Genomic DNA, 23,141 nt, shown 5'->3' with positions numbered 1-23,141 from the left:
TTTTTTAAATTTTATTTTGAAACAGGCTCTCCCTAAGTTGCAGAGTCTGGCCTCAAACTTGCGATCCTTCTGTCTCTACCTCCCAAGTAACTAAGATCACAGGCCTGTGCTACCATCCCAACTCAAAGCATTGTGTTCTGTTTTTCTTTTACATTTTTTTTTTAGTTGTTGATGGACCTTTATTTATTTACATGTGGTGCTGAGAATCGAACCCAGAGCCACATGCTTCACCACAGCTATAACCCCTGCCTTCAAAGCATTGTTTAAATAACAAAAATCAGCAATCTTCTAAATGTCTAGTAGTTGAGTAAATTATTGTGTATCTATGCAAAGAAATATCATGTCATCACAAAGATAAATGTTGCAGAGTGTTTCATAACCTCAAAATATAAATAATGAGGGTTGGGGTTCCGGCTTAGTGGTGGAGAGGGCTTGCCTGGCATGTGTGAGGCACTGGGTTCCAGTCTCAGTATCACATATAAATAAATAAATGTCCATTGACAACTAAAAAATATTTTTAAAAATATATATGTAAATATTGATATATACTTTTTTTTTTTTTTTAAAGGCATTAAATAGTTTGTACTATGGCTGCACTTTATAGAAAAAGACTGGGAACCATGTCACGGTGGTGCATGCCTGAGGCAGGAGAATCAAAAGTTGAAGTCCAGTCTGGGCAACTTAGAGACACTGTCTCAAAATTAAGGTAAAAAACGGTTGGGGACGCAGCTCTGTCTCAAAATTAAGGTAAAAAACGGTTGGGGACGTAGCTCTCTGGTAGAAAGCATCCTGGGTTCAATCCCAAGTAACAAGAGAGAAAAAAAACAAAAAAACGCATAGAGATCTAAGAGATAAAGCAATGCCTGGTCTAGTGTAAGCAATGTAACTGGTCAGTCAAGGCTTTATGGGGGCATAGAGGAAATATTATGGATAATGGGACATTTTCTCCACAGCAACTTGTTGAACACACTACTGTGATAGTCAACTTTCTGTTACTGTGACAAAGTATCTCACTGTGAGATAATTGATTTATAAGGATTCTTTTGGCTCATGGCTTCAGAGGTTTCAGTCCATAGTCACTTGGCCGTGTTGCCTTTGAGCCTGAGGCAGCACAGTACATCATAACTGAAGTTTGTGATACAGACAGCAGCAGGGAAGCAGAGAGAGGAAGGGGCCTATACCCTGAACTTCCTTTCACTAGACCCTACCTCCTAAAGGTTCCAGCACCTCCCAGTAGCACCACAGACTGGGCATGTAGCTCAGTGGTAAACTACCTGCCTGTCATACCGTCATGCATGAGGCCTTGGGTCCATATCCCAGCACCATAGAAATAAATAAATAAATAAGTAAAAAAATAAATAAATGTCTCCTTAACATAATAGGGTAAATAGTATTTTAAAAAATGCAACACAAGCAGTTTTGGAGGACATTCAAGATCCAAATTAAGCCAGACATGTGGCACATGCCTGTAATCCCAGTGATTCAAGAGGCTGAGGCAGGAGGATTACAAATTTGAGATCAACCTCAGTAATTAAGCTAGGCCCTAAGAATTTAGGGAGATCCTGTGTCAAAATAAAACATAAAAAAGGGTGGGGGTGTAGCTAGTTGCTTTAGTGCCCCAGGATTCAATCCCTAGTATTAAAAAGAAAAAATCCAAATTAAGATAGTCTCATTGGTATATGCCCATAATGCCAGTAACTCTGAAGGCCAACCCAGAAGGATTACAAATTTGAAGTCAGACTTGGCAATTTAATGAGACCCTGCCTCAAAAAAATAAAAAGAACAGGAGATGTAGCTCAATGGTAAAGCACTACTGAGCTCAATCCCCAGGCCTTCCCTCTCAAATAAAATATCCAAGCTAAGAGGCTGAGGTTGTAGCTCAGTGTTGGGAGTGCTTGCCTACCATGTGCCAGATATTGGGTTTGATTCACAGCAACACACACAAATTCAACCTACAGCAACTACTGACCATAAAGGAGTATTATAGAGAAACTGGCTACTAAAATCACGATGATATTTACATGGATCAAATATATAGTAGTTGTTCCATCATTAACATTATAGCTTTTTGACAGTTCATTAACTAGTTACAAGCAGTAGATTTTCTTCTTACAGGGCAGTAGTTGGCTAAAAATTTGTTCTAAGAATCTTTGTATTTTATTTATTTTTGGTACCAAGGATTAAGCCCGATGGCTTTTAACTACTGAGTCACATCCCCACCCCTATTTTGTATTTTATTTAGAGACAGGGTGTCACCTCACTTTTGGAGGCTGGGTTTGAACTAGCAATCCTCTTGCCTAAGCCTCCCAAGCTCAGCTGCTGGAATTATAGGCCTGTGCCACCTCACCTGGTTGTTCTAAGAATCTTTAAAAACCAAAATAAAACACCTATCTGTAATGCTTTAGGCAACGTGAAGGATAAGTAGGTCCATTTTAAAGTTCAAGACATTAGTTCTACCTATACAAATGTTCTAGATGAAAACCTAGACTTGAGTGGACTCCGAACAAAAGGATTTCTTGTGGAATGTTACAATGTGTCTAGGACCTGGAATTATGGTTGAAGCACATTTGAGAATAGTTTACTCCTAAGTAGTTGGATGAGTTTGACCTCCTCATTTTGAATAAAACCACTTTATATATTGAGCCCACAGTATGGGAGACTGATGGGTTTTGGTGTGTTTTTACTGTTGTAGGGTTTATTTTGGGTCAGGAGCTGAAAAGTAATGTTCAAACTTTCTCTTATGTATATGCTACTGGGGTACAAAATATCATGACCCAGCTTCCATGAAACTGGTTTTGCTATAATAGTCTAATAGAGGAGATGAGAAGAAAAGGGATAGATTTTGAGAGATCAAATGCTTCCATTCCAGTGTCAAGGGAAAAAAAGGCCTAGTTTGGTGAGCACTTTGGGGAAAATGTTTTCCTCAGGTATCCTGAAAGATGAGAGAATTGGTAGATATTGGGGAGTAGCCCAATTAAGAATGGATAAAGGAGGGCACAATGGCACACACCTGTAATCTCAGTGGCTCTGAAGCTGAGGCAGGAGGATCCTAAATTCAAAGTCAGTCTCAGCAAAAGCCAGGTGCTAAGCAACTCAGACACTGTCTCTAAAGAAAATACAAAATAGGGCTGGGAATGTAGCTTAGTGGTTGAGTGCCTCTGAGTTCAATCCCTGGTTGGTACCAAAAATTAAAAAAAAAAAAAAAAAAAAAAAAGGAAGGATAAAGGAAATAATGAGAATTTTAGATACTCATTTTCCCAAATGACAGGTTCTGCATATGAACTTTCCCAACTCTTAGGCCCCTTCCTCATTATCTTAATTTTTCCTAGGCTTTAGTTTTTTTTCATTTATTAAATTTGAACATTTGAGTAGTTTACTTGCTAATCCACATAGCAATTAATAACAAAGATGACCGTTGAATGGTTTTATCTGTCACCCATGTAATTTTCCCCCCAATACTGGGGATTGAACCCAGGAAGTTTCAACCACTGAGCTACATCTCCAGCCAGCCCTTTTATTGAGACAGGGTTCCAAGTTGCCCAGGAACTGCCTCAGTCTCTTGACCTGAGTAGGTGAGATTCTAGGCATTGTAGACAATGATTGAATAATAAAGGCAGGCATCACTGCCACACAATATCATTAGCATTTTCAGCACTTGTATCTTAAGGAAAACTTATCCTCAGCTCTTTTTTGGGGGGGTGAAAAGCTGAGGCTGGCTTTGAACTTCCGATCCTCCTGCCTCAGCCTCCAGAGCTGCTGGGCTTACAGGCATGCACCACAGCATGCAGCAGTACAGTTTATTTATTTGTTTACTTATTTTGGTGGTATAGGGGATTGAACCTAGGGGACACTTTACAACTGAGTTTAGTTCCCACTTCTCTTCCTTTTATTCTGGGACTAAGTGGGTGAAACTGACCTCAAATTTTCTGCTTCAGTCTCTGGGATTGCTATAATTACAGGCATGGGCCACCAAACCTGGCTTTAGATACTACTTTTCTAAAAACATATCTGAGCCAGGCATGGTGGCACACAGCAACATGGAGAGGCTAAGGTGGAGGATCTCAAGTAAGCAATTAAGTGGAGAGGACCCTGTGCCTCAATAAGAAATAAAAAGGGCTGGGGATGACACTCAAGTGGTTACATGCCTTGGATTCAGTATCTGGCACCAGAAAAATCTGAAAACTAACCAACCAACTAGATACTGTATGAAGCGAGAAGATGGTAATTAAGACAAATGCCAAGTGCAAAGCAAGAACCTAAGGGGTTTTCCACTGGGAAAAGCAGTAACAAATGACATTGCTGTAACTGGGAAAATCTAAGTTAACTATATATATATATATATATATATACACACACACACACACACACACTCTATATGTATATATATACTTGAATATATATTCAAAATATTATATATATAAAAAATGGATTTTTTGCTAGTTTTCTATGCTTACAGAGAATGTATCCCAGAGACAAAGTAGAAATGGGGATAAGTACATAAGTACTATTTACAAATTAATAATTATATTTCTTTAAAAATACTTTTAGATGCTGATAGACCTTTATTATACTGATTTTTATTAACATGTGGTGCTAAGAATTGAACCCCGTGCCTCACACATGCTAGGCAAGTGCTCTACCAGAGCCACAGCCCCAGTTTCACTAAATACATTTTTTTTTTCCCATTCTGTAGTGCTAGGGATCAAATACCTAGGGCTTTAAACAAGCTAGTCAGGTGCTCTACCCTACGCTATATACCTCCAGCTTCATAAATTTTCTAGGACTTCTAAACACTACCAAAACTAGTCAAAACTTGCCTTGCCTGAAATTTTCCATAAACTTTTTCTCATCCTGACATATGCCTTCACAATGTTAAAAGAATGAATTCAGGCTGGCATAGTAGTGCATACCTATAATTCCAGGGACTCAGGCTCAGGAGGATAACAAGATCAAGGTCAGCCTCAGAGATTTGGTGAGGCCCTCAACAATTTAGTGAGACCCTGACTTAAAAAAATAAAAAGCGGTGAGGAAGTAGTTCAGTGGTAGGGCACACTTGGGTTCAAGCACCAATAAAATACCAAGAAACTCCAACCACTCAGTTGACAACTTTTGAGATGGATAACCCGTTATGCACACAAAATTCAATCAATTAATTCCTCACCCCCAATTTTTTTTTTGTCTTTGAGGTGAATAGCCCTGATTATTTTCCAAACTCCATCCTTGCCTCTATGGTGGCCTGAAGCTAAATGCTCACATTGTAGGGAAGCCTGGCAAAGATTAGATTCAAAGTAGGGGGAAGGGCCGCCTGTGAAAATCAAGTTGCTTGGTACCTTACTGTTTTACTGAAAATCTAGGATGGATGGGGTGGTGGAACACACCTCTAATCCCAGTGACTTGGGAGGCTGAGGTAGGACTGCAAGTTTGAGGTCAGCTTTAGAAAGGCCCAAAGCAACTTAGCAAGCTCCCATCTCAAGAAATAAAAAAGACTGAGGATGTAGCTCAATGGTCAAACACAGGGCCCTGTTTCAACCCAGGGTACTTAAAAAAATAAAGTAAAAAAAACTACTATGGTTTTGACTGCAATCACTACTTCAAACACCTGACAAGGGAACCAACTGACACATTATCTTTAGTAGTCTTCAAAATGTGTCAGTTTTGAAATAATTGCCTGCATTGGTCCTGAACTCATAGGCTCAAGTAATTCACCCAAAGTTAGTCTCACAAGAACAGGTCTTCGTGCCACCCACCACACCTCACTGTCCCTAAGACTGGGGGATTAAACAAAGGACCTCAAAAGCTTGCTAGGAAAGCACTTTACTACTGAGCTTCATTCCAAAATTTTCCTTTAAATTTTGAGTCAGGGTCTCAGGATGGCCTTGAACTTGTCATTTTTATTTTCCATATAGCTGGCATTATAGACATGCACCTCCATGCGCAGCTAAGTTATCTTAGAAATCCTAAAACATAATGATTCTCATCTTGCCTGTAACTTCAATTACCTTTGTCAAGTTAAATGCACAAACTTGGAGCTGGGTATAACTCAAGAGGTAGAGCACTTGCTTTCCATGTGTAAGGTGCTGGGTTGTATCCCTAGAACCAGAAAGAAAAAATACTAACTTGTTTTTGGCATTTATTAAGTTGCTAGCGCCAATCTGTTCCAAATCAAAGTGGACTATTGTGGTTCTCAAGCCAAAATTTCTAGTCCAGGGGCTAGGGGATAGGTCAGCTATTTTGTAGTCAATAAGAGTGATTAGTGGTGAAGGCTGCAGAGGGAATGCTGAAAACTGAGGAGAGGATCTTCTGAGTCACCAATGCAAAAGCACTCTTTGCAACGGAGTTGTAAAATAAAACAAAATTTAAAACTTATTTGCATAAACTGGATGAATACTGTTGGCTAATGTTGTAATAATCATATAATAATCTCCCACCCCATTTTTTAGGTATGGGAACTTGAACCCGGAGGTGCTTTACCACTGAGCTAAATCTCTAGTCCATTTTTAATTTTAAGATCGGCTCCACATTGCTGGGATTATAAACCTAAGCCACTGGCTCCTGGCTCTCCCACCCTTTGAAAGGCTCAAGACGAATTTTAAATGATACATTTTGATGAATAAACAAAACCATTTCCATTAGTATAGGAATAATTTTGAGTCAATAAAGGGAAAATAAATGTAAACCAAGTTTATTTTGCTTTTTTAAGTAGTGTTCTTAAAGCACTACAGCTTGGTAAACAATGTAAATTAGTATAAGTCATCTCAAAAGCCAGAGTTCTGTTTTGTTTTTTTAATGAGTTGTTAAAAAGATGCAGACTACTCTAACAGGATAAATATTTTTAACCATTTCACTTTGAGTTAATGAAGGCTCACAAATGAGCAACACTCCTCATTGAGGAAAACAAAAGCTGGTTGTCGACAAGCGACAGCACACACACACAAAAACAAAAAGAACTGTGTAAAATAACTAACTGTGTTCCCATATTTTTTGAAGTTGCTTTACAATGGGATGATATGCACATGATCTTGCTGCAAACTTGCCATACATGACTTGTAATACATGTAGTCCTAAACAGACAATTCAGTCCAAGAGGTGCTAACTTCAGACAATGCAGCACTATACATCCTTTTTAACAACGCAATTTGTTTTACTCATTACCTTTTCTTCTAGACTGAAATACAGGCTAAAAGAAAATGCTCCTAATTAAAATTGGGTATTGTTTACAAAGAAAAATTGTATAATTTTGCATTAGAATTTACAAGTATACGTTCAAATCGAATTTGCATCTTCCCCCTCAGCCCCTACCACAAAATGGCATGAAGTAAGATTTTTAAAAAATGCCTTAATTTTCAACTTCATGCAAACTAAAGATGACCAAAACAAAAGCTTAAACAATGGAAGGATATTTCACAGAAAATTTCTTATACAAAAAACACATAAGAAAAAGGGCCACTAGGTGACATTTTAATTTACAAATTGGCATCATTTTGGTCGACAAATATCCAGATGCTATTCTCGTCTGCCAACAAGAGTTGCAGAGAAAAAAAACCTAGCATGACTTCAGATTTTAATCGCACATTTCTTCTGGAATTTCATGTGGATTAAGGATGCCAGGGACAGACATTGAAGTTATGTTTTCTCTTCCTGGGCCTGTCGAAGGGCTGTTTCTCTTTCTTCCAAAAACAGATCAGATGTGTCTTCACCTGCAAACTCCTGTGAAAATAGTTGAAATGTAAACATAACAACACATTAATTAGGGTTTAAACTCTAGTATATTGATACAGTACTAGGTAGCTGAATTAAAACCCAAATATTGTTGGGGATAAGAGGAAGGATACAAGTAGATATGGCATGACCCCAAATATTAAACATTCTTCAAATGGAAAAATATCAAGAAAGGAGTTTCACCTAAGGTTAACTGTAGTGGTAAAACGAAGCTTGTTTATATTATCATTGTGTTCATAGCTGGGCTTCAGGTCGTTATCAACATTTTGTACACGCTCCTACACTCCGCGATTAAAAAAAACTATCTTTATAATAACAAAACTAACTGAGCCAGTAAGGGCTCAATTCCTTATAGCCTGAGCCCCTAGAGTGTGAGGATGGAAGACCAGTTCCTAGGAAAGAGAGCAAGAGTCCAGACTGTGGGGTAAGGGATAAGAAGGACAAACCTCCAACACAATAAATGCATTCTGAAGAATAAACAATACTGAACATTCTGTGATATTTTTTTGGGATTGAACCTGAGGGCACTTAACCACTGAGCCACATGTCCAGTCCTTTTTGTATTTTTATTAAAGACAGGGTTTTACTGAGTTGCTTAGAGCCTTGTTATGTTGAGGCTGGCTTTGAACTGGTTACTGGTAATCTTCCTGCCTCAGCCTCCCAAGCTGCTGGGAATACAGGTGTGCCAACAAGGCTGGCCCCAACAGTACGTTTTTTAAAAGCACACTGGTTTTATATTGTCAATCAAGTGATTAATTCACATACAATTAAGTGATCACACTAGGCCTTAATATTTTTTAACTGCAAATAATTACATACCTTTATCTGTACTAAGAAACCCTTAGATGTTCTTTGAAAGCAGGAATATCCTGATTTAAGCTGAAAAGCCCTGTCACAAAGAGCTTTACTTGAGCACTACGAAAGAGGGAGAAAGAGCTTGATTAACTCTTTCAAAAAAAAACAAAACAAAACAAAAAAAAAAACCCACAAGCATTTAAAGTTTATAAAATTACTCTAAAAATTATTTACTGCAATTGAACCCAAGGCCTTGCCCAGGCTAGGCAAGTACTTTAACACTGAGCTATAAGCCCAGCCCTAAATTGTAATCCCTAGTATCCCACCAAAATAATTTTTAAAACTTAAACAATGTGTTTATAAGAATAATTTACTCTTGTAGATGAGGGAATGCAGACTTAAGGAGATTAGCCACATATTCCTGAATAAACATTTGGTTGTTCACTGGATTTCCAGGATTTAGCGGTGTGCTTATTTTTCCTTCTTCAACCAAATTAAACATATATGCAAGAATTGATGCATGCATTGTTAAACCTGTTGATGAGAAGGAAATTATTAACTCAGATGAAATTTCAAAAGTAGAACACAACATTTTAACAAGTTTAAAATTCCTACCAGCAGTATGTGAGGTGTCTGTAACAACAGAAAAGATATGCTGAAGAATATCACAAAAATAAGTTTGATAGAAACTCTGAGCTGCAGCTTCTTCTTGTGCAACATTTTGTAAGAGTGTAAAAAGTATCTGTAAGCCTAAAAGAGACAGATCAATATAAAATCATTATAAACTGTTAACATTCATAATAGTATTGTAACTCTTTTGTTGAGGCCTAAAAATTATGTGCTTCAAGTTGACTGTGAACTAGTAATGCATACACTGGACTAAGAGATGAATCATATTCCAGGCAGATTAGAGCAAGATTTCACTGCACCATGCAGAATAGTTAAAACTATTCATTAAAACAAAAGAATTTATTTCTGAAAAATTTCCATTTAATATTTTAGGATCTTGGTTGACCTCAGGAAACTAAAACCAATTAGAAACAGTGGATGAAGGGGAATCTCCTATACAGCATTTGAATTGGTAATTACATGAATCCAAGTACAGTTTTTCTATGCATTTACCTGTATCTGCAACATTCCTCATTGTGTGTTTGAAAGCCCAAATAATGGAATCCAAAACAAGTTTAAACTGTGTAGGCGGAATAGCTAGGAATGCTGGGAAACAATGAGAATTGACAGCCTGAAGCAGTAAGAAAAAGTTCGTTCTGTGTTCAGGATATTCTTCAAAGTCCTAAAAATAAGTGATGGAAACAAATTAAGATTTTAATGCCTTATTTATATGAAATGGGAGGGAAAGGAAAAGCCTTACTTCAGTGTAATTGTTCAGCTATCAATGGATCCCGTTAAGATATAATACCCCTAAGTGGTAAACCCAAAGCCAATACAACCCACTTTTCAAGGGAGATGAAACTACACACATGAATCCCAAGATTTCAGGAACACTGAAGATCGCAACATTAATGTAGCAAACTCATCAAAACCAATATAATGGACTGGGCATGGTGGCACACACCTGTAATCCCAGCAACTTGGGAGGCCGAGACAGGAAGATCACAAGTTTGAGGTCAGCCTCAGCAATTTAGAGAGATCCTAAGCAACTTAGACGCTGTCTCAAATTAAAAAGAGCTGGTGATGTGGCTAAATGGCTCAACACCCCTGGGCTTAATATCAGGCGTGCACATGCACAAAGAGCGCAAAATGAGCAAAACTTGTTTTGACAGTCCTGAGATTATTATTACCACTTTCATGTTTCTTATGCTTTGAGACCACCAAAACAGATTAGGATAAAAAGACATGAGCTACTATGTAAATTTGTACACTTACATCCAACCTTTCTTTCTGGATTAAAAATAACCTTCTTAAGGATTGGGTGTGTAGCTCAATAGTACAGCGCTTGCCTAGCATGTGTGAGGCACTGGGTCTGATCCTCAGGTACCACATAAAAATAAATAAAGGTAGCGTATCCATCTATAACTAAATATGTCTCTCTGTGTGTGTGTATATTTTAGGTGTGGTATTAACTTATTTTTATGTGGTGTGTGGACACATGCCAGGAAAGCACTAAATTCACTGAGCTATAACCCCAGCCCTTTTTCACCTCTTTCTACATGCACTACTTTTTTCTTTCGGTGTTGCTGAGGAATCAAACTCAGGATCACACTCATACATGTCCGTTAAGGGCTGCACCACTGAGCTACAACATCCCTAGGCCTATCCTTCGTTGTTATCAAAATTTTGTGGACATTAGAAAAAAAACAAGCTGGGCACATGCCTATAATCCTAGTAGCCTGGGAGGCTGTGGCAGGAGGGTCGCAAGTTCAAAGCTGGCCTCAATGAAAGTGGGGCTAAACAATTCAGTAAGACCCTGTCTCTAAATGAAATACAAAATAGGATAGGGGCTGGGGTTGTAGCTCAGTTGGTAGAGTGCTTGCCTCCTACCAACAAAGCCCTGGGTTCAAATCCCAGCACTGCGAAATAAATAAATACAATACAACACAAATTAGGGCTGGAGATGTGGCTCACTGGTCAGATGTGGCTCACTGGTCAAGTGTCCCCAAGTTTAACCCAGGGTATCTTTTCCTGTCGCCAAAAACCAAACCAAACCAATATTACCCTCACCTAGAAATTAAAATATTTAATTTTAAGTCCAGAAAATGAAGCTATTGCTCCCGTGTGGCCCCATTTTTGCTCCAGTAAGATGAAAGAAACTATCAAGAACCAGGAAAACCTTGCCAAACTGCAGGAATAAGTGTGCATTGATGGAGAAAGTACTGCTTGCATAGAACAGCTACAGCAGGTAAAAAAAAAAAAAAAAAAACTTCAATTCTCCTTAAAGAAGTTAGGAGTAATCATTATTTCTGGTATTGAAGAGGTGTATATGTTTACAAACTAAGGAACAGTGATCCACTTTAATAACCCTGAAGATCAGGCATATCTCACACCTAACACTTTCACCATTGCAGGCCAGGTTGAGGCAAAGCAACTGATAGAAATGCTACCTAGCATCTTAAACCAACTTGGTGTAGACAGTATGACTGGTTTAAGTAGACTGGCTGAAGTTCCGACCAAACAATCTGTGAATGGAAAAGCTCCACTTGCTACTGGAGAGGATGATGATGAGGCTTTTAAGAACGAGGCAAACTGAACTGATCAACTTCTGAAGAAGATAAACTTGAAGAAGATACTGTCATTTTATAGTATGACTGGCCTTTATTACTTTTTTTTTTTTTTTTGGACAAAATATCTTCAGTTTTGTTTCTTTATATTTATGTGGTGCTGAGGATTGAAGCCAGGCAAATGCTCTACTACTGAGCCATAACCCAGGCCATTATGACTGGTTTTTTACATTGTTTTGTTTGTGGATCTGATAAAATCTAGATGTCTAATATTTTTAAAGCCCAAACCCCTTGGACATTGCAGCTCTTGTCAGTTTCTATTTATATGCAATTTATTCTTTGCAGCTAATTAAGCTGAAGAAGCCTGGGAATAAAAAGTCTGATACAACGGTTAATAAAGTTCTAGTTTAAAAAAAAAAAAAAAAAGTGATGTTATATTTGGAGATACCACTTACATGTTCAAGAAATGAGGAAGACTCCAGTATTTCCAATTACATAAGTAAAACATAAATCACATACCTTATTTATCATATTCAATGTGCATTCAAAAACAGCATCAAATATTTGAGGTATTTCAGCTGTTATATGTCCCCCTAACTTGTTGACAATAATGGCCATGGTACTAAGCACTTCTGGTTCTCTAGCAGCTGGGACATTTCTCTGATAATCAATGAGAACTGCATCCAACAGAGGAGGAACAAAATTTTCAGCTACCTGTTGGGGGTGAGGGGGAGGAAAAGTTTTAATCTAGTTAGTTAGTATTTTAAACAATTCTTTAAGATTTAGGTCAATTATCTGCTGAAAATGTAAATCCTGTGTTTTATTAAGTTTTCCTACATTAAAAAGTCTCTTCTTTTTGGTAAACAGTTCTGGGGGGCAGGGCTATTGAACCCTAACTCTTAGGCATGCTACATAAATGCTCTTATCACTAGGCCATACCTCTATTCCCTTTGTTTTTAAGCAGGAAAGACCAGAAAAATCAATCGAAATTGGGGAAGGCTCTTAGACACAGTATGGTTCAAATCTACTGTATAATGTAAGAAAGTGATGACAAAAATTTAGTGATCAGCTTCATGTTAAGGGTACTGAACCAGGATTTTCGGAAAAATGTATACGTAATATAAGTAAATTAAAACCATAGAAATGGCAAATTTATCCATTTCTTAAATATCTAAAATCCAAGAATCATACTGAACTAACATACTCAATTCAACGCATGCAAATTAGTAAAATATTTTAACAAACAAAAAATAACAATCATACATTCTCAGAAAAATAACTGGAGTTGGATGGTCTGATGGCTCACACCTGTATCCCAGCCCCTCAGGAGACCGAGGCAGGGGATCAAAAGTTCAGTCAGCCTCAGCAACTTACTGAGATCCTGTCTGGGGTGGGGTGGGGTAGGGGAACAGGGATAGGGATGATGTGGCTCAGTGCCCCTTGGTTTAATCCTTAATACTTTCGAAAAACAAACAAAAAACAAACCAACAATCCTGGAACCATGCCAGAATGATATAACTTTTCTTTCTTTTTTTTAAATACATCCTCTGTATGTATAGTACGTAAAATAAATTAATCATGTTTCATTTAACTAGACTATTAGTAAACTGGGTGCAGTGGTACATGCACACGCCTATAATCCCAGTGGCATGGGAGGGTGAGGCAGGAGGATCTTGAGTTCAAAGTCAGCCTCAGCAGTTTCTGACAACCCAGTGGACCCTGTCTCAAAATAAAAAACAAAAAAGGCTAGGGTTTTTAAGTTCAGTGGTAAAGCAATGGCTGCCAAAGATATGTCAGGCCCTGCATTCAACTCACAGTATTACATAACACCATTCTCATTGTGCTCCTGAAATCTGCCCAAGCTACTATAAATTAACATCGTCACGATTTATTTCTACTCATCCTACTTGCAATTTTTTGTTGATTGTGACAGTACCTAAGGTCAAGGTCTTCCCTGTGCTAGGGATGTTCTGTAAAACTGAACTAAATATCCTCAGCACTAAATACAGTTCTGATTACACATTTCATTTTTTTGTTAGCCATTAAGAATTCTAAAAGAATTGTTTCAAATAAGTTTCCTGAAAAATTAATCCTCATCAAGAATAATATGAAATTTCAAAACTATTAAAGTATATAGCAACTTATTAAACCCTCATTCCAAATAATAATGGTAATAAGGTAGAATGCTTTTATAATTTCCCATGGCTCAAATGTACAAAAACTAACAATAATAGCTAAAAATAATTCACACAATTCCAAGTTGAGGCATATCAAGCTGCTTTTAGTTTCTGAAAGCTATTTCAGCTCCTGGAAATCATAGAAGATTAAATCTTCAATGTTTATATTCAATTATAAAGCAAACAAATCACAGTTCTGTAGCTTTATAAATTGCTCCATCGTAAGGAACACAAAAACTGCACCCTAGCTTCCATCAAATCTTCCTTACCCATGGGAACCAAATAATAATCCATTCTTATATCATGCCACTCTTGCATACTTTCCATTACTGATGAACAGATTTTGGGGGAGACAGCATAGCATTTAACATAAAACCCCCCAATAAATAGAATGCTTTAAAATAATCACAAATATGAACATTTAAATTATCTTCAAAATAGGAAATTGCAGAAGTATTGACAGGGTATTCCAGAGGATGCACTATCAAAATAAAAAAGTAAAACAAGTTTTACTTACCATCTGTGGATCATTGGATCGGCTCACCCAACCAGATATTAACTTTAAGGTTTCCCTTTTTACTGTTCTCATACTTCGAATTAGTGGTTGCTTTGTAACCATCTCACCTGAAAAACATGATCCATTAGAATCCAACCTGCAATTAACAAATTAGCTGTGTTGTAATGTCACCAGTTTCTGTTTACCATAAAAATTTAAAGCCAAAAGTACAGAATTTATTTTAAGACAAGGTTGATAATTGAGGATAGGGGAAGGGAACACTAGGGATCACTTGGCCTTGTGCACACTAAATGGGCAGGCACAAACACTAATAAGCTTTACCCCAAATCCCATACAATTGTTAAAAAAAGGTCTTTGGTCATCTAGAATTTGGGAGGTTGATAGAAATCTGACAGAAATAATGAAGCTCGACTTAAAGCGCCAAGGGAACCGATTTGTTACATAGCATTCTCTCATTCTATAACAATTCAGTTACCTACCATTAGCCTGGATAGCTGCAGAAATATTTTCACTGAGGCACTTGTATACATTAAGCATATCTAAATAAATTCTTCCAAGCTGAATTACAAAAGGATGACCAACAGCTTTGCAGGCTCTCACATTTGTTTTTAATATGCTACCAAGCTGCTTGACTGTTTCAGGATCTTTCAGTATATCCACATTCTAGAGGAGGGTGAGGGGAGGGGGAGAATTGTTTTTGTAATTACTAAGATTTAAAACACACACACACACAAACCTACAACACTTCCCTCAAGTAAAAGCACAACCCTTTTTGTTTTTATTTATTTTTTGGAGGTGCTGGGGATTGAAGTCAGGGCCTTGTGCTTGCAAGGCAAGTACTCTACCAACTGAGCCATATCCCCAGCCCCCCTTTTTGTTATTTTTAATTGATGAAAACCAACTACCCAAAAACCAGAAGTCTTCATTACTGGGGATAGGGAGATAGGGGTGGCAGCTAATTGGCAGAGCACATTCTTTACATCCACAAGGCACTAAATTCAATCCCTAGTCCTCCCGCAAAGTATTTATTACTTAATCTCCTCATCTTGAGATAAAACAGAATAAAGATAACCTACAAACTTTTTAATGTACAAAACCACAAATGAAATTACTCCTGGATGAGGAATATGTCAAAATAACTGAAATCATTGCTAATTATTAGTCATCTTCAATTCCACTTGAACTTCCAGAAAAATAAACAAAAACTTACTTTGGTTGCTTGCTGGATTATACTATCCCACACTTGATTAGGGAGCAGCATATATTTTTCTATCAAATGCTCTTGGACTGTTTGGTCTGTTTGTGCACCAATCATGTATCCCACAGCTTCATAAAACGTATGAACCTATTTAAAAAAGCAAACATTTTAATTTTCACGCTCCTATTTAGCCCACTAAGGAAAACCACATGCAAACCATTTACAAAATGTACTGAAGCAGATTATATTATGTAGGCCAAAGCCTAATAATCTACTGGTTGTTTCTGCCTCACTATGAAAATTTAACCACAGAAACACTTGAATTGAATTCAACAGTGACACTTCTTCTAAACCCATTAGTAGATTGTGATGAATATATAGTGCTTACTTTCTAAGAATAACAAGCTCATTTTCCATATTACATTTACCTGTTGAGGCTGAAGATCACAAATTATAGTATTAATGTTGTTCAAAATTTCATCAATAAATGGCATTACTTCTCCAACCTGAACTTGAACGAAATGTCTGCGGCATTTTTGAGCTATTTTTATGAAAGTGTCACAAGCCATGTCCTGGACTCCATCATGGGTCTCTAACAAGACAAAAACATTCATCTATTTTATTCAACGAAAGTAAAACCAAAACCAAACATATTAAAAGCTGAAGAGACTTACCATGCATGAATTCGAAAAGTTTGTTGACAACAGTCTTCAGAAATTTCCAGTGAGCTCTCAAAAACCTTGGATATTGACCTACTATGTACATGATATTTGATGCAATAATCGCTTTATTATCTTTGCCTCTTTTCTGTTCACATAATCCTAATAGATCCTAAAAATAAAACAAATTCAGTCACCTATGAAAACAAAAGATTCTCATCAAATGGTTCTACTTCATACATATCTGCCACATACCTTTATAACAGTAACAAGGAATCGTTTTTCATCCTCTTCATGCATTGCTCCACTAATGGAGCCTATTGCCCAACACAATGTATTCAAATTTTTCCATGACCACTCTGTACCATTCACTTGATTGTGAAGTTTCTCAGTCATTATTCTTTCTGTATCTACATAATCCAGATGAGTAAGATAAACTACAAAGAAGAAAAAGTTTGAAATGTTTGAAGAGGAAAAGCCCATAAACCAAAGGTATTTTATTAGTAACAGCACATTAATAAAGACATCTACTGAAAGATTCAGAAAGTGTAGCACTATTCCTGTATTATTTTCTACCCAAAAATATATTCACACAAAGCTAATGATGAAACTGATAGTAACTTACCTAATGTTTCTCTCATATTCTTATACAAATTTATGGAATCTGTATCCTTCATAAATTCTCTCACAACTTCTCCCTGATCATTTTCTACAACCAATACTTCCTCTGGTTTAGCCATACGACTAACCATCAATAAACGGACCTATTGAACAATAAACCAATATGAAAAATTTATTATACATTTGAAATCAACTTCAAATGTAGAAATGGAAAAACTTAAGGCATGGGCTTAAATTACTGTACCAGAAAAAAATGATGCAATACTAAATTCTGAAGAAAATAATTAAAATGCATCTCTACGACAATGGTTTTCTTAATAACTTTAATGTATTATTTTATACCTTTATTTATTTTTATCTGGTGCTAAGGATTGAATCCAATGCCTCACACATGCTAGGCCAGTCAGTGCTCCACCACTGAACTATAACCACAGCCCCAACAATGGTTTAAAACCCTATTTTACCATGATTTTACAAATTTTAGTTGTTGATGGACCTTTATTTTATTCATTTATTTATATGGGGTGCTGAGCATAGAACCCAGTGCCCCGCACATGCTAGGCAAGTGCTCTACCACTGAGCCACAACCAGTCCTAACCATTTCTATCTGGCAAAAATTTAGAATAATTAACTTTTTGTTATATTTGTTTTCTGTTCTCATACTCTCCCTCTGATTCACTAGAATAGTAGTATCCAATGAATTGGCATAATAAATTCACATGTGCTGCTAATGTTACTGGGATAGGGACCACATTTTTGAGCAACACATCCTCCATCCCACCTTTACCTGGACTTGAACCTCAGGGAGAATTTCTGAGCTATATCACCACCACTTAAAATAATAATTTTTAAAAACCTCGAGACAGGGTGTCCTAAACTGCCAACCCTGGCCGCAAATTTGGTATCCTCCTGTCTTTATCTACCTATTACAAGGTTTCGCCATGAGGCCTGGCTTAGAACTGCAAGTGCTTAATTCCTTGAATACTTTAGCTTTCAACATTCATCAAAAAGTCAAGATTCTTTTTGTTGCTAGTTCGTTAATTTAAATAGACTTGCCGAAGTATTTCCATTTTGTCTTCAAAATCACAGTAAACAAAAAGCACTCGATCAACCACTTTAATGTTACCTTTGATAACACGGGCAAATACAGCTGCCTTCTGGGAGGAACATCAAAATGTTGACTTCCAGATAGCAACGGAGAAGCAGATGCAGAAAATGGACTCTCTCTATAGAGTTCAGCTGCCAAATGATTCCAGTACTCCAGACAAATCTTAAAGATTTCAGTTTCTTCCACTTCAGATACCAACAACATATAGTGAAGGGCCTACATATAATACCAACACTATTAAAACAATAAATTCTTAAATATGGCTAACCTATCTCCAAAGTTGCCTTTCAGTTACCACTCAAATGGGAATTAAAAATTCATTTTAAGCACAACTGGTATTTTATTAAGAATCAAATTGAGTAACTTCTCTGGTCTCTCTGCTGCTTCATACATGCCCTATAATGCTTTAAAATATCTTAAATAGTAGTTATCAATATATATTTTCTACAAGCCTTTAAAAAACGCCTTTGAAATCAATAACCAAAAGGTAAAAGTAAGTCCCATGTCCATCAAAAGTGTCTAGATAAAATAAAACTTAGTATACTCATACAATGGAATATTCCATTGTGAAGAATGAAGGTACAGTTTACAGCAGAGGAATCTTCAAAATACGATGCTAAGTGAAAGAAGTCACGAGCGAAGTTCACATATTACACATAACATGAAATAAACAGAATAAGGTAAAACCATCGAGACAGAGTTTAGAATTGCCACAACATGGAGTAATGACTGTTTCATAATTAAAGGGTCTCATTTGGAGCTGAGCATATTTTGGAACTAAATATTGACGGATGCACAACATTCTGAATATATACTGAACTGCCACTGAACTGTACCTTTAAAAAAAATTGGGGGGAGGGCAACGCTGGGGATTGTGACCTGGGTCTGGAACATGCTCAGTCAGTACTCTACTCTAACCACTCAGTCCAAACGGTACACTTTAAGAAAGGAAAAATTTATGTTGTATCAATCACCTCAATTATATAAAAAGGACTTTTGACTTTCGATCACATAGAATAACCTTTAAATATCTCATTTTGATTTTTAGTTCTAGTTTTATGTAGAACACCACGTTTTTAAAAAAGTTTTTATTATGTAAACTTCAGGAACCAAGGTTCCACAAAGCCTACCTCCATGAGTGTTTCCCTGAGATTTAATCTTTTTTCTATAAGTTGACCATGTTCCTTAAGAAAGGTGCAAAGAAATAAACTGAGATTTTGAATAAAGTTCTGCTCATCATCTTTTCCATTTGAGTATGCAAGCCGAATATTAGTATTTAAAGGAAGCATCTGAAAGTTGAAAAATGAACCATCAATACACAATTTATAAATCAATATGACATTAGAATTCTAAGACTCTGACACTCATTGGCTAATATGAGAACAGTGAAAGCCTAGGTTTGCTATTCCTTGTATTTCTTTGTGACCTAGATTTTGATTTTTCTCAAAGAAAAATAATCCATTCAGATCACAAACATGAATAGTAATGTGGCTAATGACTGACTTCTCAGACCACATCTCAGATAATTAATCCAACCAGGTTTCCCATTGTCTGCTCAGATGTCTACAAGAAAGATTACCATGATACTCCTAAAACCTTTATTTCAAGGATTTTTCACAGTACACAAATTTCTACTTTACTGCTGATTTTGCATACACACGTTTCACCTGTTGTTAAATAGAACCAAGGACTTAATTTCATAGGCTTTCACAATATGGTCAACATTACTAAGATTAGTAAATTAGTATTCTATTGTTGAGAAAGTATAAATGGCTTACCATTTAGGGATAAGTCACATAAGAGCTGATCTATATACACTCTGATAAGACATTTTCCAAGATATTAAAATTGTTAGAATTTTCAAATAGTGATACATTACCTGTTTTAGTTGCATCATCGTCAGTGTAAATAGCGTTACAAATTGTTCCTCATACTGGCTTACACTCACACCAGCAATCTCAGTGAGGCACTTCAGAGAGACATTTCTAAACATTGGAACATTCAGGAACTATTTCAAAAGAAGGGGGAGCATAAAATTAAATAGCACGAACACACAAAGTTAACAATGGGGAGGCGCTAACAGTAAGGAACACAATATAAGCAAAAACAGGCAAATGGATTAGAAGTTTTATTTTGCATGTATTTTAAAGAAATTTCATTATCTGCCCAATATACAATAAATTCTTAAGAATACCATGTGCAGGGTGGGGTTGTGGCTCAGTGGTACAGTGCTTGCCTGGCATGTGTGAGTCACTGGGTTTGATCCTCAGCACCACATAAAAATAAATAAAACAAAGGTATTGTGTCTATCTGTGACTTAAAAAAAAAAAAAAAAAAAAAAAAAAAAAACAATGTGCTTTCTTTTGATGTGTCCTTAGACATGTGAAAAACAAAGCTGCCTAACAAACTTTTCGGGACTTGTTATATAACACTTACAGACATGTTTCCTGTGTAAACAGGACACAGCACTTTGGAATTCTTAGCACTTTAGGTGATGGACAACATAAACCTAGGTGATTTATCAAAAGGTATAGAAGAACATTTTATAGTCTGTTGCTAAGAAGGTGTAAATGGCAGACCATTTAGCAAGCAACAGAAGCCTAATAAAAGGATAGGCCCAAAACTGCAAAGTTCAAGGTACAACAGTCTTTTCTGAGGTCAAATTAAATACAAGTATCACATCTATCAATAATACACTAATGTTAAGACTGCAACTACTGAGGAATAAATATGACAATGAATTACACCTCATTTAAAAATTTCAGATAAAATGTACTTTTGCATTTCAGTGTAATACCATTTATCTGACTTATATGATCAATTAAAAGAGTAACATAATAAAATCTGTTACAGATGGTCTAACTAAATTCACAAAATTCCATGGGTAAGTGGCAGAATCATTGGCTTTTAAGACTGATGTCAAACAACTGTTAGCAGTAAGTACACAGAAATTCTTCTTAAAGCTGTTTTGTCTTGGCAGCACTCCCAACCGAACTCAGAGACAGTATTCCCAATTGAACTCTGAGCCAAATCCCCAGCCACCTTTTATTTTTCAATTTTAAGACAGGGTCTCACTAAGTTGCTGAGCCTGGCCTCAAACTTGTGATGTTCCTGCTTCAGCCTCTTGAAGTGATGGAACTACATACGTGCACAACTACCCACAACTTCTTAAGTGGTTTCTTCACTTCAAGTTAGTTTGATGGTTAGGGTTTTAAAAGAAATAAAACAATGACATGTATAAAATTATGTAGACATACATTTAACTGAAATGTATTCATTAATTGTACCTTATAAATTAATGTGCTGATTAACTTTGTTTCAAAAATATATCCCAGTGGAATCCAGTTCAGAAATCTCAGCAAGGTTTCCAAGGTTGCGTGAACAAGTGGAGCATTTTGAGAATTTTCCTATAACAAAACAAGTTCTGTAAATAATTATTTTCCTGTAATAATTCATTTAAAAATGAAATTAAAAGCACTTACCATCACAAACTGACACAGCTGAAATATCTGTGAGAACTCATTGCACATGCTTTAAAAAAAAGATGGGGGAAATCATATTATAAAGAAAGAAGAATCACCATGAAAACATTCAAACATCTTCAGCAATGTGGTCATTGAAGACATTAGTGATTTAAAACATTTGTAAAATATCAGTTAATTTCATTGAAATATAGCCAATCACTCTTTCAATATCTGAAAGTAAAATCTGTTGCATTCTTAGTACTAAGAACAAATTTTAAGTACTAAATGGAAGGAATAAGGTATACCTATAGTTTAATACAGGTTGTTTACTCCTAAAGGCAATTTTGGTGTGTTCCTAGTGTTAAGTATAGTAGAATTACAGAAGCAGGGCAGTTAAGTATTCAGTTGACAGTGGACATAAATCATTTCCTTGGAATTTATGATTGAATAGTTATCACATAAAACAAATCTTGAAGGAGGACATCTATAACACTTCATATACTTTACCATGAAACAGTTATACGACATTCCCACTTTAGGACCAGTTCAAATTTGTATTATGAAACTACCTCATGTAATAAAACACTTTAGAGATCACAGTTATCTCCAAAACTGCTTGAAATAATTTGAAAAATTACTTATAAAATGCTAAATCAAAAGTATTACTTGCCTGTCTTTTAAATGCTTTGCTTTTACTTGTGTTATCTGTCCACTAGAGAAATCAAACACTTCTTCACTTAAGAGTTTGAGAATCACCATATTATTTTGACAAAGACTTTCACTGGTCCTACTTGCTCCAACAATGTCACTGATAAAAGTAGGCCAATGCTTGGGCCATTCTTGTTTCAGTATCTAAAATAAGAAATGTGAAATTTTACCCCACTTGTCAAATGCAACTAAAATCTTTAAAGAAATTACATGAAGTATATTAAAAAGCAGAGATTGAATATTAACCACTTTTCCTTTACTAAGGCAGGAAATGTGCCATTCCTTATACCACATGCTGGGTGAAAAATACAGATAAAGTCCTCTTTGCCTTAAACACTCTAAGACCACACTCCAGTATTCTAACTAATGGCCTCATGTGTCTCTAATGTGCATGAATATCAATACTTGAAGAAATAGATATGTTAAGTCACCTTACGATACCCCAAGACATACAGGTTAAGGCAGAGTTCTATGATGGGGTGTAGTTCAATAGATAGAGTTCCTGGATTCATTCCCCAAAATGAAAAAGATTTCTCTTGGATAGAATGTGAGCCTTGAATTTTTAAAATTCTTGTCTTCACAATACACTGGGGATACACAACATCAGGGTCTTGGGTGTTCTAAGCAAACATTCTACTTCTGACCTACAACCTAGTCTCTTAATACCTGAATTATAGGAGGGTTCAGATTTACTAATTTGAAAGAAAGGAGGCATTGCAATCAGGGATGGAAATTTAAGAAAGTCTCTTGAACTGCATTAGATTTATGTTTGTACAATGTGTGTAGTAAGTTAGGGATTATTTTTAAATTTGTAGTTGTAGACAGACAAAATACCTTCATTTTATCCATTTATCTTTTTATGTGGTGCTGCAAATCGAATCCAGTGCCTCACACCTGCTAGGCAAGTGCTCTACTACTGAGCTACAACCCCAACCGCTAAGGATTTTTTTTAAAAGTGCACTTTTATTTTTTTAGATTGCATCTTTTTAGTGATAACAT

At 36.3% G+C, this 23,141-nt stretch overlaps 1 protein-coding gene across 3 annotated transcripts in view; it reads right to left on the bottom strand.

Moving 5' to 3' along the window:
- Positions 1-8,282: 8,282 nt before the first annotated feature.
- XPO1 (exportin 1) overlaps positions 8,283-23,141 on the bottom strand; it is a 43,013-nt gene continuing 28,154 nt past the window's right edge. For all 3 annotated transcript variants that reach the window (XM_079109677.1, XM_079109676.1, XM_079109678.1), the window contains 18 exons: positions 22,105-22,286; positions 21,453-21,501; positions 21,258-21,377; positions 19,850-19,978; positions 19,101-19,259; positions 17,989-18,186; positions 16,867-17,005; positions 16,497-16,678; positions 16,257-16,413; positions 16,011-16,174; positions 15,595-15,729; positions 14,864-15,047; positions 14,385-14,491; positions 12,210-12,404; positions 9,637-9,805; positions 9,130-9,264; positions 8,889-9,048; positions 8,283-8,634 (listed from right to left, as the gene is read on the bottom strand). In XM_079109677.1, coding sequence (XP_078965803.1) covers positions 8,550-8,634; positions 8,889-9,048; positions 9,130-9,264; positions 9,637-9,805; positions 12,210-12,404; positions 14,385-14,491; positions 14,864-15,047; positions 15,595-15,729; positions 16,011-16,174; positions 16,257-16,413; positions 16,497-16,678; positions 16,867-17,005; positions 17,989-18,186; positions 19,101-19,259; positions 19,850-19,978; positions 21,258-21,377; positions 21,453-21,501; positions 22,105-22,286 — 2,649 coding nt within the window. In that variant the 3' untranslated portion in view covers positions 8,283-8,549. The remainder of the gene's footprint in view (positions 8,635-8,888; positions 9,049-9,129; positions 9,265-9,636; positions 9,806-12,209; positions 12,405-14,384; positions 14,492-14,863; positions 15,048-15,594; positions 15,730-16,010; positions 16,175-16,256; positions 16,414-16,496; positions 16,679-16,866; positions 17,006-17,988; positions 18,187-19,100; positions 19,260-19,849; positions 19,979-21,257; positions 21,378-21,452; positions 21,502-22,104; positions 22,287-23,141) is intronic.

This window comes from Sciurus vulgaris (assembly GCF_902686455.1).
Source record: "Sciurus vulgaris genome assembly, chromosome: 14".
Taxonomy (NCBI): Eukaryota; Metazoa; Chordata; class Mammalia; order Rodentia; family Sciuridae; genus Sciurus; species Sciurus vulgaris.
This window is presented reverse-complemented; position numbering and strand designations above follow the sequence as displayed.